Source organism: Trichoplusia ni, chromosome 8 (assembly GCF_003590095.1).
Source record: "Trichoplusia ni isolate ovarian cell line Hi5 chromosome 8, tn1, whole genome shotgun sequence".
Taxonomy (NCBI): Eukaryota; Metazoa; Arthropoda; class Insecta; order Lepidoptera; family Noctuidae; genus Trichoplusia; species Trichoplusia ni.
Window position 1 is genome coordinate 15408163 of NC_039485.1, and position 16165 is coordinate 15424327.

At 34.7% G+C, this 16165-nt stretch overlaps 1 protein-coding gene across 1 annotated transcript in view; it reads left to right on the forward strand.

Annotated features, from left to right (window-relative positions):
* Positions 1–5201, forward strand: part of LOC113496930 (agrin-like) — a 50423-nt gene extending 45222 nt beyond the window's left edge. Inside the window, exons 26-27 of the mRNA XM_026876329.1 lie at positions 1792–2156; positions 2799–5201. Of these exons, the coding sequence (XP_026732130.1) occupies positions 1792–2156; positions 2799–2944 (511 nt within the window). The 3' untranslated portion in view covers positions 2945–5201. The remainder of the gene's footprint in view (positions 1–1791; positions 2157–2798) is intronic.
* The last annotated feature ends 10964 nt before the right edge of the window (positions 5202–16165 follow it).

A 16165-nucleotide genomic window follows, 5' to 3' on the forward strand; every position in this document is an offset into this window, starting at 1 on the left:
CTATCAGTGCCATCACATTAAAAAATAAACTAATGTTCCCACTTTGTAACCGTAATGGTAGTTGTCACTCTACTTTCGTAAAATGTTTGCCATCTATTTTCATTATAATTTCCAAAGTACCTAATACATTTAGAGGGGTAACATAAACGCTGACATTTATATTTTCCTTCGGCCAACGTATTTATCGATAAAATTATTACTCGAAGGGCTTTTAGGAGCTGCGCTGTCTTATTTGTGTACAGTTTATTGCAAAGTGGCGAAGTAATGCGCATCAACGAGCTTTTCTTGGCCCCGCTCCGAATGTATAAATTTACTTCAAGTCAAATAAGTTACGTCGAAGTTTACGCATTTACATAAACACGTTAACCTAACAACGTAAATAGTAAATACTACATCCAGATAGCATCTTTGTGTACTTAGAGTTCTCTATTTAAGTTGTTCGTGTATTTGTATCCTAACGTTGAAACTTTTGTATTGGAATGTCGTTGTTAAATATTTAAAAGCGTTGATCGTGTAATTTGATCGATTTTTATTTTGGCTTACCGACTCCATTTACATCTAATACTTCTTTGTTATGTTACAAAGAAGTGTTAGATGTAAATGGAGTCGGATAATTAGGGTTGCCAAGTTTAGTCCGGGTCTGTAACTTTTAGTGAATATCACGGACCCGTCTCTGTCTTACATTCGGGTTATGAGTTCGGAATATGATACCTACTGTGGTAACATGTTGATCTTCAAAAGTTATATTAATTTTCACTCTAAAAGCTAGCCATGCTATATTACTGTGTGTTGTGAAAGTCCAATAGACGCTTTATCTTTGAAGTTCGTCATACATAAATTATGACAAAATCTAGACTGAAAAATACATTGTTATAGGTTTTATAAAGCCTACAAATATAAGCTCAACTTTAAACTTTTACATCTTTATAAAATTTAACTTGTCCATGTAAAACTACTTTAAAGTGCCCGCCTACGAAAATCCAGGGACCTCTTAAAATCTTGTATGTTTATTTTACGGTAACAATAGAAGCCGTACGTGCTTTTAACGGGATTTAGGGGATCAAGGTATGTTGATACAACGAACTCCTTAAGATAAGTGTAACTGTAGGATAATTAATTTGGTAGGTCCATTAAACACCTAAAGTTCCCACGGTATTTGTGCCGTGAGAATTTTAGGCGTTTATAGATAAGTTTGTAATTACTTTGAAAAGGTTTTGTAGTTATGCTTATAATGCTTATAATGCTGACTTCTTTTTAAAATGATGGTCTACACTGAAGAAATCTGTTAGTTATAAAGCAATAATGAAGTAGGTACGCACCTAAGTCAATATTGTCATTATAATATAAATTACAGTAAATTTATGCTGGTTTCCACAACATTGGAAGTAAATTAGTGACTAAAGCCCGCCCCAGTAATTATAATTTGACGTCTTGTCCTTCCTCAAAATCATAATTTACTGTCGTATAGATTATAATATTATTAACAAAGGATATTTGTTCGACAAGTTACGTAAAGCCTAATTATTAATTTGTGTAGGCGGGTACGAAATTATAATAAATAACTATCGGAGTCTGAGGCTATTTACTAACAAAAACTTACGCGAGAAAGCAAAAGAGAACTATTTCATTTTAATTCATCTTTACCTTTTGTAATAATCATTTAAAAAATATTTCTTTTTACGTAGACTAATGGTTTGAAATTTGGAGAAAATAGTTTTATATTAATTCACTAACGTGCTAACTACGTTTAACCATAAATGGTCAAAATGTAACAAAATCATAATATTTTAGGAACAGCGGCGTCCGCGGCATTAGATACGAAATAAAATTCCGAACATTTAACGATTCGGGTCTCCTAATGTGGAGGCGAAAGATCGGTATTAGGCCTAGAGACTTTGTCGGCTTAGGCCTAAGTGAGGGGAAACTCCAGCTTATATATACAGACACTGATATTAAAGAAATGAACTTGGCGAGTCACGAGGACTGGTTCCAATGTGTAGAGTCGAAGGCGAGGGTGGACGATGGTCGTTGGCACACGGCGACTGTCAGGCGAAGGAAGAGGTTGGCGATGCTGCAAGTGGACGATACGCCGCCTGTCAGAGGGTACTCGCAGTCTCTATTAGTACCCTCGAAATCTAACCCCAAGTTATGGATTGGTACGTATACGACTAACTTTTATATTACCATATTGTGTTTGCATTTATGTTTTTTTCTTTAAAAATAAACTGAAAGACAGGTATCGTGTGAACACAATAAAGTTGTGATAGCATTGTTCTATTTGCAATTGTTGGTGCATGGTGCGATGTACAATTTTCTTTATATGCGGTTCGCGTGCTAAAGTTGTCACAACAATTCATAACAAAGTTACACTTAATATTTCATAAGAAAACAAATTGAAATCACTGTAAGGGTTGCACATTTTTATAAAAAAAACTAGCTGACCCAGCAAACGTCGTTTTGCCTGATAAATTATCTAGTTGGATGTATTTTTTAATGCTATATTATAAAAAAGTAAAAACAAGAAATTTCGTCCAAAAAATAAATTTTAGCGTGGGCAACCCTTGTCACTCAGGGCTATGAAAAATAGATGTTGTTCTATTCTTAGTCCTACCCAATATGTATACAAAGTTTCATAAGAATCGGTCGAACCGTTTCGGAGGAGTACGGTACTCGTAACTAACATCGTGACACGGGAATTTTATATATTAGAAGAAGAAGAAGAATATCCGATTAGTTTCCTACGTTCATTCGAAGTCGATAGGCAAGATCTTGTTTTAAAATTAGGATTGTTTTCTCAGGGGGTTCGCCATCGCTACCGCTGGGTTTGCCGGCCGCTCTGTACACGGGGCTGCGGGGCTGCGTCGCCAGTATTAAGGCAAACGGACGACACATCGATCTCAGCGCTCCCATACGTCCGACCTCCACCGTCAGACACTGCGACTGACCGAGTGACACGAAGTAACCCTGCCAAGTCGATTGTGAGATTTTAAAAAGTATTATTTTGTAGGTGTTCTGTTGAATAGTGTTTTAAAGTACCTGTCTAATAATGTACCTACCGATACATATCCGTTCCGATATTTTGTTCGTATTAGAACCTTACAGCATATTGAAGTCCATGAACATATCTCTAAAGAGATTAAGATTTTATATCGCCTCGATGAAAAGTATTCATATCTATTTAACCAAAAGAGTTCGTTGCCATAATACGTTATGTTATAGTGTTAGATCGAATAGGAATTATATCAATTACTATCTTTTTAAATCGGTGCTCGGATTACACATCAGAGGTATAAAGAAGAGAAATATAAATTACGCGAAAGTACTGAAATAATAAAAAAGCTCTTGATATTTTGTTGTTAAAATTAGCAGAAATATATAATCTAGATAATAGATTAGTCAGTTACTTTTAAGAATAGTTTATATGATAAGTGAGAGCAAAATATCATGTGAGAATTATAAAGAAGTTTTTAAAACTTTATTGATGTAGAAAAATATGATGATTTGGCTCTAATGGTGATATTTCAGCTCTCATGTCGGCAGGGCATGATTGTATCAATTATAAGCAATGATTAAATTTATATTTTACTAACATTTTCAAATATTTTTATTTGATAATGAGATTATCGTTTTAGTTTCATATTTTCCATCCGTTTCATATTGATATTTAGCAATTATTTATAAATGACAGTGCCATAGTAATTGTACAGTAGCTGTTTTAGGATTTTTATATACTCAGTGTTTAATGCATATTTCTAGATTGTATTAATATTTTTTTCGATTAATATTTATTACTAGTATTATTTGAGTTATGATTCAATCTCTACAATGTTCACAAGTGAACTGTGTGGTGTAACATTTCCTACAACTTTATATTTATTCAAGTTTCTGTTTTTTTACATTCCTTCAGCAATGATTATTGTGATTTTAGTTAAATATTTTTCATTAGCAGAAATTGTTTACATTTGAATTCTCAGTGCCATATGTGTTTTGAAACGCAAGTTTTTTTTATACATTCCATTACATTCCTCATACATAAATATATACTTTAACAATGCGTTAAACACCGACTTTATCAACTAAGTTAAGTTACTTTTGTATCGCTGAGATTATTTCAATATGTTTCGTCTAAGTACTGACATTTGTAATATATGTACATAGAAAACAATAACTATAGACTAGACTTTTTTTACGAGCCGCTTTACTGTTTTAATCGAGATATCTAATAAATGTTACGAAATGTCCGTTATCGTAGATTATGAAATTCGAGTGAATATTTCTTAAGTTGAAGACGAGTAAGTTCGAAGCAAATCCTTCGAGGGTTAATGGGTTTCGAGTTGTAGGAACGAGTGTCACAGGCCTCACGGAAACTTAAGGCACTTGACCTACAATTGTGACTTGTTCTAATCTACAAAGAGCCGTGAAATTTGAGTTGAACGCTTTAGACATTTGTCACGTGGCATATGTAATCGATCTTTCTATCTATAAGAAACGTTACTCTTGCTGCATTTCATCTATTTAAAGTAAGGCCGGCTGTAGGCTAGTTACGTTACAAACTAAATAAATAACGAATTTCAATATTATTTGTAAGCCTGTACATTTTAAAATAACTACATACGTAATGTTACGAATAGAGAATTGGTAAAATAGCCTAGAGTCAACTATCTAAGGTTGAATTCGGTTGATTCATTTGTATCGATGCTAATGCAAAACTAAGCTCTTGAACTAAATTCTAAGTTCAATTTTCTACATTTCGTCTAGCGAACTACTTGTAAAGTATTATACTAATACTAATTAAAGTAAAACAATGACAATATTAAAATATATATATCAAATGGCATTTAGAGTTATGTTTTACGTGTTAGATGCTTCGTGGTCGAACGAAACACAATTCACTTTTTAGATGATATTTAGGACAACCCTTATTGCTGTTAATTCGGACTTAGTGATTATCCAGTGCATTCCTTAATAAACTGTACTTATTAAACGTACTTAATAAAGACAAAACTTTTAATGTTAATGTAATATGTATCCGAATGCATGCGAGTAAGGGTTATCAGCAATAACCTACTTATAGGTACAGTATTGTCACTGGTTATTACATATCTTCCAGTCCAATTTGTTACGCAATGTGTGTTTTGGTGTAACTATCTTAGTTTAATAAATACAAAACCATTAAATAAAAATGAGACTGCAATCCGTAACATGTGTTTATTTTCAAATCCCCTAACATATTCACTGGGTTTTACATACAAGTCCTTTAATCTTACCTAATGATTTGAATACATTGAGAGACCATTCATGATAACAATTTCTAACCAACTGGCGAGACTGAATTGATTTGCGATGTAAAGCAATCAGCTAGAACTAACGGTTAGGCACCCGAACTCAACACAAATACCTAAATTCAACCATTTTCAATCTACAACCCGATTAAGCGCAGGCCGAACTCGTAAAACCCTGAGGACGTGTCTTATCAAATTCTTGATCGGAAATTTATGGATAATAAATTAGTTAACTGTTTAGCCAACCGTGCCCTTGTACCAGCGGGCTTTAGGTGCCGCGAATATTACTAATGGCCCTCAAACACGAAAGCTTTTAATTTAATGATATAGACAATTGTGGGACTGGCCACAAGTTATACATTGTTCCGCTAGCCGTTGATAGCTATTAGACGATTGGATTGATGAGCCGGACTTGTTTTCTGTTTTGACACGCTTCGCTATTGTTTTATTGACCAACGATGGAAGAAAGTTAATACAAACAAATTATAAACGAATTTATCCTGTCGTTATTTTCCCTAATGTCGTAACCAAGTATACTTACATAATTTAATACTACGCAAAGGTAGCCAATAAAATTAGAAACACGATTACCTACTTGAACTGGATATAGAGTCATATATGATTATATAAATAAAGAGCTAAGAATGAAAAAATAAGTGGACAATTGGGATGATGACTGGGTATAAAAAGAAAAAATCTTATTAGTCCCTCATTTAGATAATTGAAAAGTATGAGACACGTATTTTTCCATTTTCAGAAAAACTAGAATTGACAAAGATTAACTGCTTTAAAGTTTAGGAGAGGGGGCTTGTGACGTAACGATAGAGTAAAATTAATGCTCAATCGTGACGTCACGCGTTATTTTCATTCACTGAAATTTGGTCAATTTATGTTTGCGGGACAAACTAAAAAATACGTATCCAATATTATACAAAAAACTAAAAGACGGACACTGCCAAAAAAAAATCCCTATTTTACTACTACGGGACTATATCTCAATTATCCGACCAATATTTAAATTTCCTACAATCTGTTACATCAAACTTGTGTCCGTTCGCAGCATATTAAAATCCACATCTCTATTTACTTAAGATGTCCCGTTTCTGTCAAATAGATTTACTGTTGACTTACCACTAACGGGCCAACCGAGGCCAGCCGAAGTTGATAAGTAAACATCCACGAAAGTTATATCAGCAATCACAAATTGCGAATTAATTTTCGAACCTCGCTTTAGTTCAACACAAACGATTTTATATAGCTTAAACAAAATTGCATTTCACTTATTTTAGTATTAAATGTGAAATATTATAATCATGCAGCCATTTTACCTACTAAATTATAACATTGAATTTTTCCCATGGATGAGTGGAATTCAACAAAATTCTGCGATACATACCAACTTTATACGCAGGTATTTGTCATTAATATTATGTTTCACAAATAAATAAATATATCGATAGTGTTTGTTTGGAAGTATTTGATGATGTTGTTGATGATGTTAATATTTGTTCAAGATACATTTACATATCATTATAGCCGATTTATTTTGTGCAATATTCGAATATTGGTTGGTATACTGTGTGGAAGTACATATCGAGGAACTCTTGTGATTTCGGAATTTAATGGGTTTGTGAGCTTTCGGAGTATTTTTTATTACACAAGCCCTTTAGGTGTTGTAACAAAGTAAGTATCGCATAAATTCGGTAAGTACCAAACGTATCAACGTTTCTTTATTTATTTGACAATAGTGCGTAATATACGACGGCATAAAAAGGCGAAACGAACAGATTGATATATCATCCTCTACACAGACCCGCCTCTAATCTCAACTAGCCTGAATTATGGTGTAGAAAATATCCTCTCATTCTTTGCATAAGCCATAAATCACGTGAGCCACCGGAATCCCTGGAGGCATTATGAAGGAGGAAAATAAGCAATAGGTAGATATTAACCAAAAAGTGAAACGCCGCTTAGGGTTGGATTTCAGAGATATGTGAAAAAGAAAACACGATTGCTGAGAGGCAATTTAGCAACGCCGCTTGTAATTTAGGTAGGTATTACGTAATGTGCGATTAGACCCAAGTACCTGCGAACAGGTAACGATGTTATTTATAAAGGCCAGACAGAAAAACAATTTCGCAAAAACAAGTTTTAAATCACGCAACTCCATCGAGAAATAAAAGTATTAGGTAGACCTGTATTGAGACTTCAGCCAATCTTTAGTATAAAAGAATATTTCAGTTCGTTACATTTATATTTAGTTCCTTTCAACTTTTGTCCCTGGATAGAAACAAAAAATCGGATACATTGTACATTTATTTATTCCCTGAAGTTTCAAGTTTATTAAGGTTAAAAGTATGGGTATACGAAAAAACAATAAAAGGTAACGAAATGGAATCATAAAAACATCGCGTGATTCGGGCAAGCGTTTTATCACTTTATTAAATGTTTGGGTCGTTTGTGTCGAGAAAGCTTTTCTAGGTGTAAAAGAAGTCCGTTGTGAGCATGTTACAAGCCGTTGTTGCATGATGAGGAGTAATAATCGCAGCTTTATTGCACTTGCATCGGCTAATTTAAAACATCTACACTAGACGTTAATTGTCCGAACAATTCTATTTCCATCGCGGTTTCTTAGTAGGTAATTACTGTTGGTATAACAGGTCATAACACTTAGTGTACTTTAAACCTTTCAAGGTGAAACTTTAGTTCTTTTTTTAATCTAGATAAAGGTAATTCTGCTTCAGCTGGTTTTTATTTAATTTGAACTTTTTGTTTTGTTTGAAACTAGTTTGTTTTTCATTTACTTAAATCCATGTATGATTAGCTTAGTTTAAGTTATTAACTTGCAACGTTCACGTTATGTTTCTTAATCAACATGATTCTTCGCGACATTAGCAAAGAGATTGAAGTATTTATATTTTGGGAACAAAATAGCAATTTGGAAAATGATTTAAGGTCTTAAACGCTACAATTGCAAATCGGTTTTAGAACCATGATCTCTGAGGATTATAAAGGATTAATATCAATTATATGAATAGAAACAACTTCAATTTACATTTATTGAGCACAAATCCTTTTTATGTCAAGCATTCGTGTATCACTATTTACATAGAAACATTAACAAGAACATCTTTGTTTACTCTAGCCGTCGACTTCGTTCAATCAGCAACGGAAACAAAATGCTTCAGAAACTTAGAAATAATAAAGCGATAGAACAAAACTGCGGAGCTTTTGTATGGTTCACAATCATTCACGTATTTTTCTTTCAATCGTGTATAAATAAGGCTAAGGTGAACATGAAAGTATACGGATACCTACCGTCTCCTGGGATTTGTATCTCGTCTCTCCGCAGCGTGCGACGTGTTGTGAATACGTACACGATTCTTGGTGACACACGCCACCCGACAAACCTCCCGTTCGAGAACTCGCTGAAAGAAATCCAAACGCTCCCGTGGACATATACGACTGGGTCCCAATGATACACACCATGCGTTGCATATTCAACGCCACGCCGTACACGAATTGACTTCACCGAAAAAAATATATCCGTAAGAGCTTCATATAAAATTAATGTTTTTATCGTATTAAAATATGGATATTGAACCTCAACTGCATTATACTGAGGCAGTTATGAATTAATTATGACTGTTCAATCCAAACGATTATGTCATCGGCCTCTCTTCCCTCATCATCATTTAAACCTATTAAATTTATTCATACAATCCGACGCATTGAGGGCGCAAAGCGGCTTCACCAAGTGTTCGTTTACAACCTAGAATTTTATCGTAGCCTCTTATCATGTAGCTATGTCCACATTGCCCGCATAGGACCGTCTTTACGTTGCATGGTAACTACATTCACTTTTTAAATTTGAAAAAAAACGCCCAATCTGAAAACTTTACAAAAAAAACACGCTGAAATAAAATAATAATAAGAATCTAAACCTGACATCTATAGTAATCTCTGAAACTGTTTCTAAATATTATATTTTGTCACAGATAATAAAAAACTGTACCTTTAAAAGGAGGACGGAAAATAAATTGAAGTTGATGTATTGTTCCCGCGGAGTTATCCCATATGATATGACCCGAAAAAATATATTACCATCATAAGGTAGTTACGATATAAGCAATAGAATTATAATTTGAGTGAATAGCTCCATGTGTTGTACAACCTGAAGATTAATGGAAAGAAATCCCGTGCTCCGTCAGATTAAGGAAAAGCTTTCTACATTTTTTGCGGTAGTCACCAGGTGGTTTGTTAGCTATGTTACTAACATGTAGCGGGAACCGAACATTACTTTTTTAGTTTCTGCGGATGAAAAGAAAATTAAGACGTTTATTTTCTGCGTGAAATGAAAAGACAGATCATTTTTTTAAATAGTGGAATACAATACTGACTAAACACAATGTTTTAATATGTACATTTCAAACGTCCTGTATAACAACAGTATTGGAAGCCGTGACAGGGATCCGTGGAAATCGGAGTCCGTGACTACGATAAATCGTTTAATTCCACCTCGGTGACTCGGCCGATTGCGAAAGGCCAAAACGCCATCACAATTTACTACGATCCAGTCCCAACGTGCTAGAAATAACCCTACCTGCTACTTCGGCAACAATTGTGTTCTATTTGAATGGACTTAATAGTGAATCGATCGTATAACTAGATACCAATCGGAATGACGGCTCTTCTACAATACAGAACCGATAGGCAACACCCGATTTGCTACATTTGTACAATTGTGAGAAGGCCCTATCGTAGCACCCTCGATCAATCAATATGCAGCTAATTAATATAGACACGTTATACTGACGGTACACGTGAGTAAACAAATGATAATGTGAATAATACGCTATAGCTACGTTACGAACATAAATAGAATTTACATTTCGCCATTTACCTAAGGCCCCGGAGCAGAGATTATCACGCTTGAGTTATTGTATGCAAAACCTCAGCAAAACTGGAGCGTTTCAAGAATGTTTAAAGCTTTGTACCAGGACAAAACGCTTGAATACCACCGACTAATGAAATTAAGGAACGAAAGTAATCATGGACGCTACAAAACATTAGCTATGGAAGTGCTTTACATTCTACAAACATCGCATGATTTTTATGAGGGAACCTGATATGTATTCATGGGCTTGGCTAAAGTCAATTTGCGATATATCGCAATCGTAACGGCATGTAATCAATAATATATCACAGTATAGGCTTGAAGCGCGTACGTAGCGGCACGTTTACTCTGATGAGGAAAACGTGGACGATGTTATACGGGATTATATTTTTTATGGGACTAAGATCTTGACATTAATAACCGTAGCATTTACTGTGGCGTTTTGTAAGCCTGACGTCTTTATATAACTGAACAATGACAACATAATGCTCTTACGGTACAAAATATACGATATGAAAATTCAATAAAGCATACACGAGTAAAAGATTAATACGAGTCAGTTTTGTAAAACGTTGTTCTTGAGAAAATTGTGGTCGTACATAATGGTCGAAAGGTAAAGAGCTCTTTTTTTGAAATACGAGAAGCTTAGCTTGGCTTAAAATTGTGAAGGAGATTTTGCAATTTCAAATCTCTTATAACGCAAAGATGTGGAATCTAACTATTACACATTATACATACGTGTACGTATAATTATTTGTATACCTACATTAGGAAAAAAATAGACGGAAACCATAACATCGTTGACTTGAAGGACAACGAAAGAACTATAGTCAAATGAACAAAGTATAAATAGATCAATTATAAAAAAGTCATCATTTCGAAATATTTTTACCTGAAATACTTGACAGACTGAATCCATTCGATTTACTGTCTTAGATTGGGCCTTATACCTTATAAAAAATGCAGTGAAACGTTCAGCAAAAAATATTGGAGTGGACTAACACTTGAGTGTTTTACAGGGAAAATGTTCGCCAGTTTTTATCAGGCCTCTTACTGCTAGCTCTTAAGACAGGGCGCTTGCTAAGGTGAGAGTGAGAGCGTACTGCACTACACTAAGCTTTGTCTCTCTTTAGTGACGGCGACACCTGTTTTAAGACTTCATAGTAGAAGCGTAGAGCGACGTACCAAAAGCAATTTTACAGGTAGAACGAGCTACTAATAGACTCGTGTTTGAATCGCTGTATTTTTTTCTTACAATGTTGTGTACCTTCTTACCCATAAAAGTACTAACAAATATCAAAAGAACAAGTCTAGTACTACATTATTTTATATTGCATTCATAGAATTTTTTCTTTTAGTCACGACTCCTTCCATAGTTTTGCGATCGTTTCGCAATACGTCTAGTACTTTTTCTGTACGAAGCACGCAGATTTTGCAGCCAAATAAAATGAAATGAAATTTTTCTTCAACCAGATCTCCTTCTGCCCTGGATTTCCCCTCGTATGATTACTTGGAGAAGGTCCATACTTATTGTTTTTCATTAGGTGTCCGAGATATTGAACATTGATGTATATTTGTGAACTGTATAGGTTAAATAGGTATCTATAAATTAATAGGCCCCATTCAATAAATAATAACAAGAATTAATTTTATTAACATTGATTAAATTGTCACTAGTTGACAGCTATAAAGATGTAAGCTATAAAGACGATTCGAAGTAAACCGGTATTGTTATAAAAATACAATTGTAAATTAATACTCATCTTATAGTCATAATAAAACGGAAAAGTAAACAATGAACCATCAGAAAAAATAATGAAAAGTCGGAAAGCATAATGGAAATCAAATTAATAATTCACCGTGGAAACTGACGGCATCAAATAATATTATTAAAAGTTATAAAGTTGCAGATAAAATAAGCCGGATTGTGAATATGAGATAAGGGAAACGAAGAGTTGCGATCATTAATAATACCAGCCTATACTCGTTTACGTCCCCACTACTGGATGCAGGCCTCTTCCCGTATAGGGAAGGGTTAAGCATTGATTAAAGCGCGCGGTAGCTCACTGCAGGTTGGCGATTTCAGATTCCAATATTTGGAGTCAGGTTTGTACGCAATATTTTACTTCCCCGTTTCACTTCAACGATCATTACCTGACTTCAAATAGGCCAAGTTTTGTTATCTTTGATTTCACATTTTATTGTTCTTTGTCTAACACATTAACATCTTTTTCAAGTTCTTATAGAAAGTATGTGTGGAAGTTATTACAAAGAAGACTAAGTACTGTCATTGAATACGCCTTTGAAACATTTATGACACGCATACGTTGCATTCGTTTATAGAAAAGTGAAACCTCTCCTTGCGAATAAAACTAGTCGTTAAAAACAGTAAATGCTATTCAATAGAGACAGTCTGCGACTCTCACTACGCAGTCTGAAAGGTAACCAGCAAGCCGTATGGACTTGTGTATATTTATTTAATCTCCCGAGCGACGGCAAACTCAATAACGCGAACCCATAAAGGCTCAGTACTCAGTAGCGAAATATCAATCCGAGATCCCAATCCAAAATCGTAAGATCCAACCTACTTATCTTGCCGGTGACTTATATCAGGTAGTATGGTTAAAACAAAGTCAAGTAGTTCCGTAGCCAAAACCGGCATCTTAGTCTAGTTCGGTATGTCGCAGAAGTTCGCCTAAGTCGTATTTAACTTCAGTGAACAGCTTGTGTTGCAACCGCATACCAACAAATTTTGACACCGTATACTTAGGTAAGTATAATCGCAAACCGTCGGGAAACTAAGCTTGGTTACTTTAATTTACTTTCCACTAATCCGTATAGTTTGATTCAAACGTTTTGCTAATCAGATTTTGGAATCAGTTGTGTAATTAAAGTTTTGCTTGAGGGATATCCGGTTAACATGTACTGAGTGTACCTGGAAGAGGTAAAGCTCTAGGCTGTACGCAATTGAGCGACATGAAACGGGTAAAAACTAATAAAAGCCTTATTAAGTAAATTACTTGACTCAAGGTTGTGGGGATATCTGGCATAATTGTTGATGATTGTGAAAATTGTCCTCGGTATGTTGATTGATTAAGCACATAAACAATTTAAATAGCAAGTTTTTATAAAACAGAACTGAATGACGCAGAGGGCCCACTAGAATTTGAATATTGTGACGCAAAACAAAGAGTGCTTTAATTTCGACGTGTCTGTCTGTCTGTGGCATTATAGCTACCGAAAGGATTAAGCGGTATCAATAAAGTTGTAGTTTTTTTTTGTATTAAAGGTGAATTACGTTAGAATGAACTTAATCATGTTTGAAAAAATCGGTCGATCCATTTATAAGTTTCGGGGGTGAAAGTTTTAATGGTGGGGTTTTAACGGTTTTTTTTTCATATTGTTACAGCTGTCAAAATGCGATATCGCCTAACACCATATAGGTACGGCGGCGTCGCTCTTCCACAACTACTACTTTTCCTTTTGCATGTGTTAAGAAGCCTTAAGATCTTATTCTTCGTCTAAAACTGTTTGTTTAAAAATTGTAAACCTAACCTCATTTATAACAAGGTCGGTTAAAGTCGCAGGTTTGACGTCTACCTAAGTATACTACTATTTAGTCTAGCTTGTATTAAAAGAGATTTATTACTGTACGTTTTGAATTATTTATCATCCATAGTTTTACCTACGAGTACAAACATGAATATTGTAATAAGGTAAACCAATTAATTTTAATGTCTTTTTAGCATTTTGGGACTTTATATGTAGAACAAAATGAATATTTTGTAGGTTAGCATTATATTTTATTTTGTAGCTTATACGGGTATGTTTTTCATCTCGAACCTTTGGCATTTGCAGGTGATAAATAAAGAAAACAAATCACGTCTATTGTAATTAAATTTCGGCGTGTTCTATTTAACAATACTAGACATAGTTAATACTATCATAACGACGGATTTCAACTAATCTTAATGAAAATACCTATGTATCTACGAAATGCCTCCGTCGTCAAATCAGATTAGACTATCTGTAGACCGATATTAATTAAGTCTCGTTAACGCGTAACGATCAACACTACACGCCTATCAAATCAGTAGTGATTTTCTCAAGTCATTACCAAGCGAAAATTAAGTCGAACTTACGACGCTCAGCCACGGCAGACTGGGGTCTTTTAATACCACTAAACATGCAACTATTCAATCACTACCGGCGAACCGTGTTTCTGATGTTAATAGTGCGGCTATTTAAGAAAATGCCGTCGTTAATCTTTGTTTTGATAAAATTCTATTGTACCTATACATTATTCAATAGGTCTAATGTCATATACCTTGAGCAAGAAATCCTCAACGGAATTAATTCTGTACTTTTATCCCAGGTGTTCATTTTCGCAGTTCTGTTTTTGTACTAAAGCGATATTCTCGATTGAAATCCTGGAAGGGGATTACGCTGAATTCGTATTTGACTCAAAGCATGAAACATTTTACTTGAATCAATTATTTGATTGTTATTGTTTTAAATTTGCGACATCTGTAGTTATATTCAGTAGACAGTGTTCGACTTTCTTAGAAATTAATATGAGTACAGATAATTGATAAGAAAGTTTGAAACGAGATAAGCATGAAAACAAAAATCTTTCACACGTTACGAGCAGACAAACTTACAAAAAAATGTAATTTGGTGATAAATGTTTTTAAACTAAACAACACAGAAACGAAGTGTTACAAAATGTGAAAGAATTTTACATTTAAATCCTGAGCAAGATTGGTCTTGCAAAGGCAGAAACAGTAGGTCGCGGCGTCACGGCTGGCTGCCTTTTCCTCTACGACAAAATGCACTCACGCCTCAGTCGAGCCGCGTGCACTCACGAATGCATTTACATATTGATCTCCAAATCACAGTAGCTGTCTGCTTCGCAAATAAAATGCATATTTGCGTCGGTGCTGATTTTCAAATCTTATTCCTGCAAGCTTCCTACCTATGTAATTTACGACAGCTTTTATTTTTCAATCACAACGCGAAATGACCACTTCGCGTTTTAACTATCGTAACGTTCTTCTAGATGCACCTTAAATTCCAATCAGCGCTGTTTTCTTTTCCACTACAAAAAGGATTTCAGCTTACTTTACAACGACGTTCAAATTTCTTGAAGTTTACGATTGGATAATTAAAACGTCTTATTTAACGGTAACTCCAAATCATTCTTGAATCTGTATTATTTCCGCTTTCAGGAAGTCAAATTATGAAAGCTTTTAATCTACCATGAAACACAAGGACAAACTTTTGGATGAACGTTTACGGATCATTTAAAGTAATTACATTGCCTTTTGTTAAAATCAATCACAAAACTGTTTCCAGAACACGCCGCTTGGGGCATGAAACCCATTGCACCAACGCGACCGTAATTGCCATCACTGATAGTAATTGGCCTACTTCAACAAAGGCTGCATTAAAAGCCAGAGCATTTATTGACATAGAGCATGACGCAGACCGACCCATTAGCGGTCTATTCGCCCGTCCCTAGCACTGCGCATTGTGTATCCAGCACTGCTTCGATGCCAACTCTTTAAAAGTTACCTGACAATTACGTACAATTCATACATATTTTACAGCAGACGTGTTGTCTCGTATTTTGAAGGTTAGAAGTTTTCATCTCAAAGTATCGGCTCGATTCGAAACTTATCGACCGATTCAAGAGCGAGGGGATATAAATACTCCGGCTGGTCAGTCAGCCGCTGTCTGACTGCTTTTAGCAAATTACGCTTGAAAGATTCCAAGACAATCAAAGATTTTTTTACAAAGGATTCTTAAATCTATTTTAGTTAAGGATAAAATAAACCTTTTTGCAAAAAGCTAGCTTAAAGTAAGATTTATTGCTCGAACGCTGGTTAGGCGTTTCTCATAAACGGTAGCTTCTGATTGAATTATCATTTATATTTCTTGAGCGGAAGCATATTTCTGGAGAATTTGAATAATTTAATAAAATTGA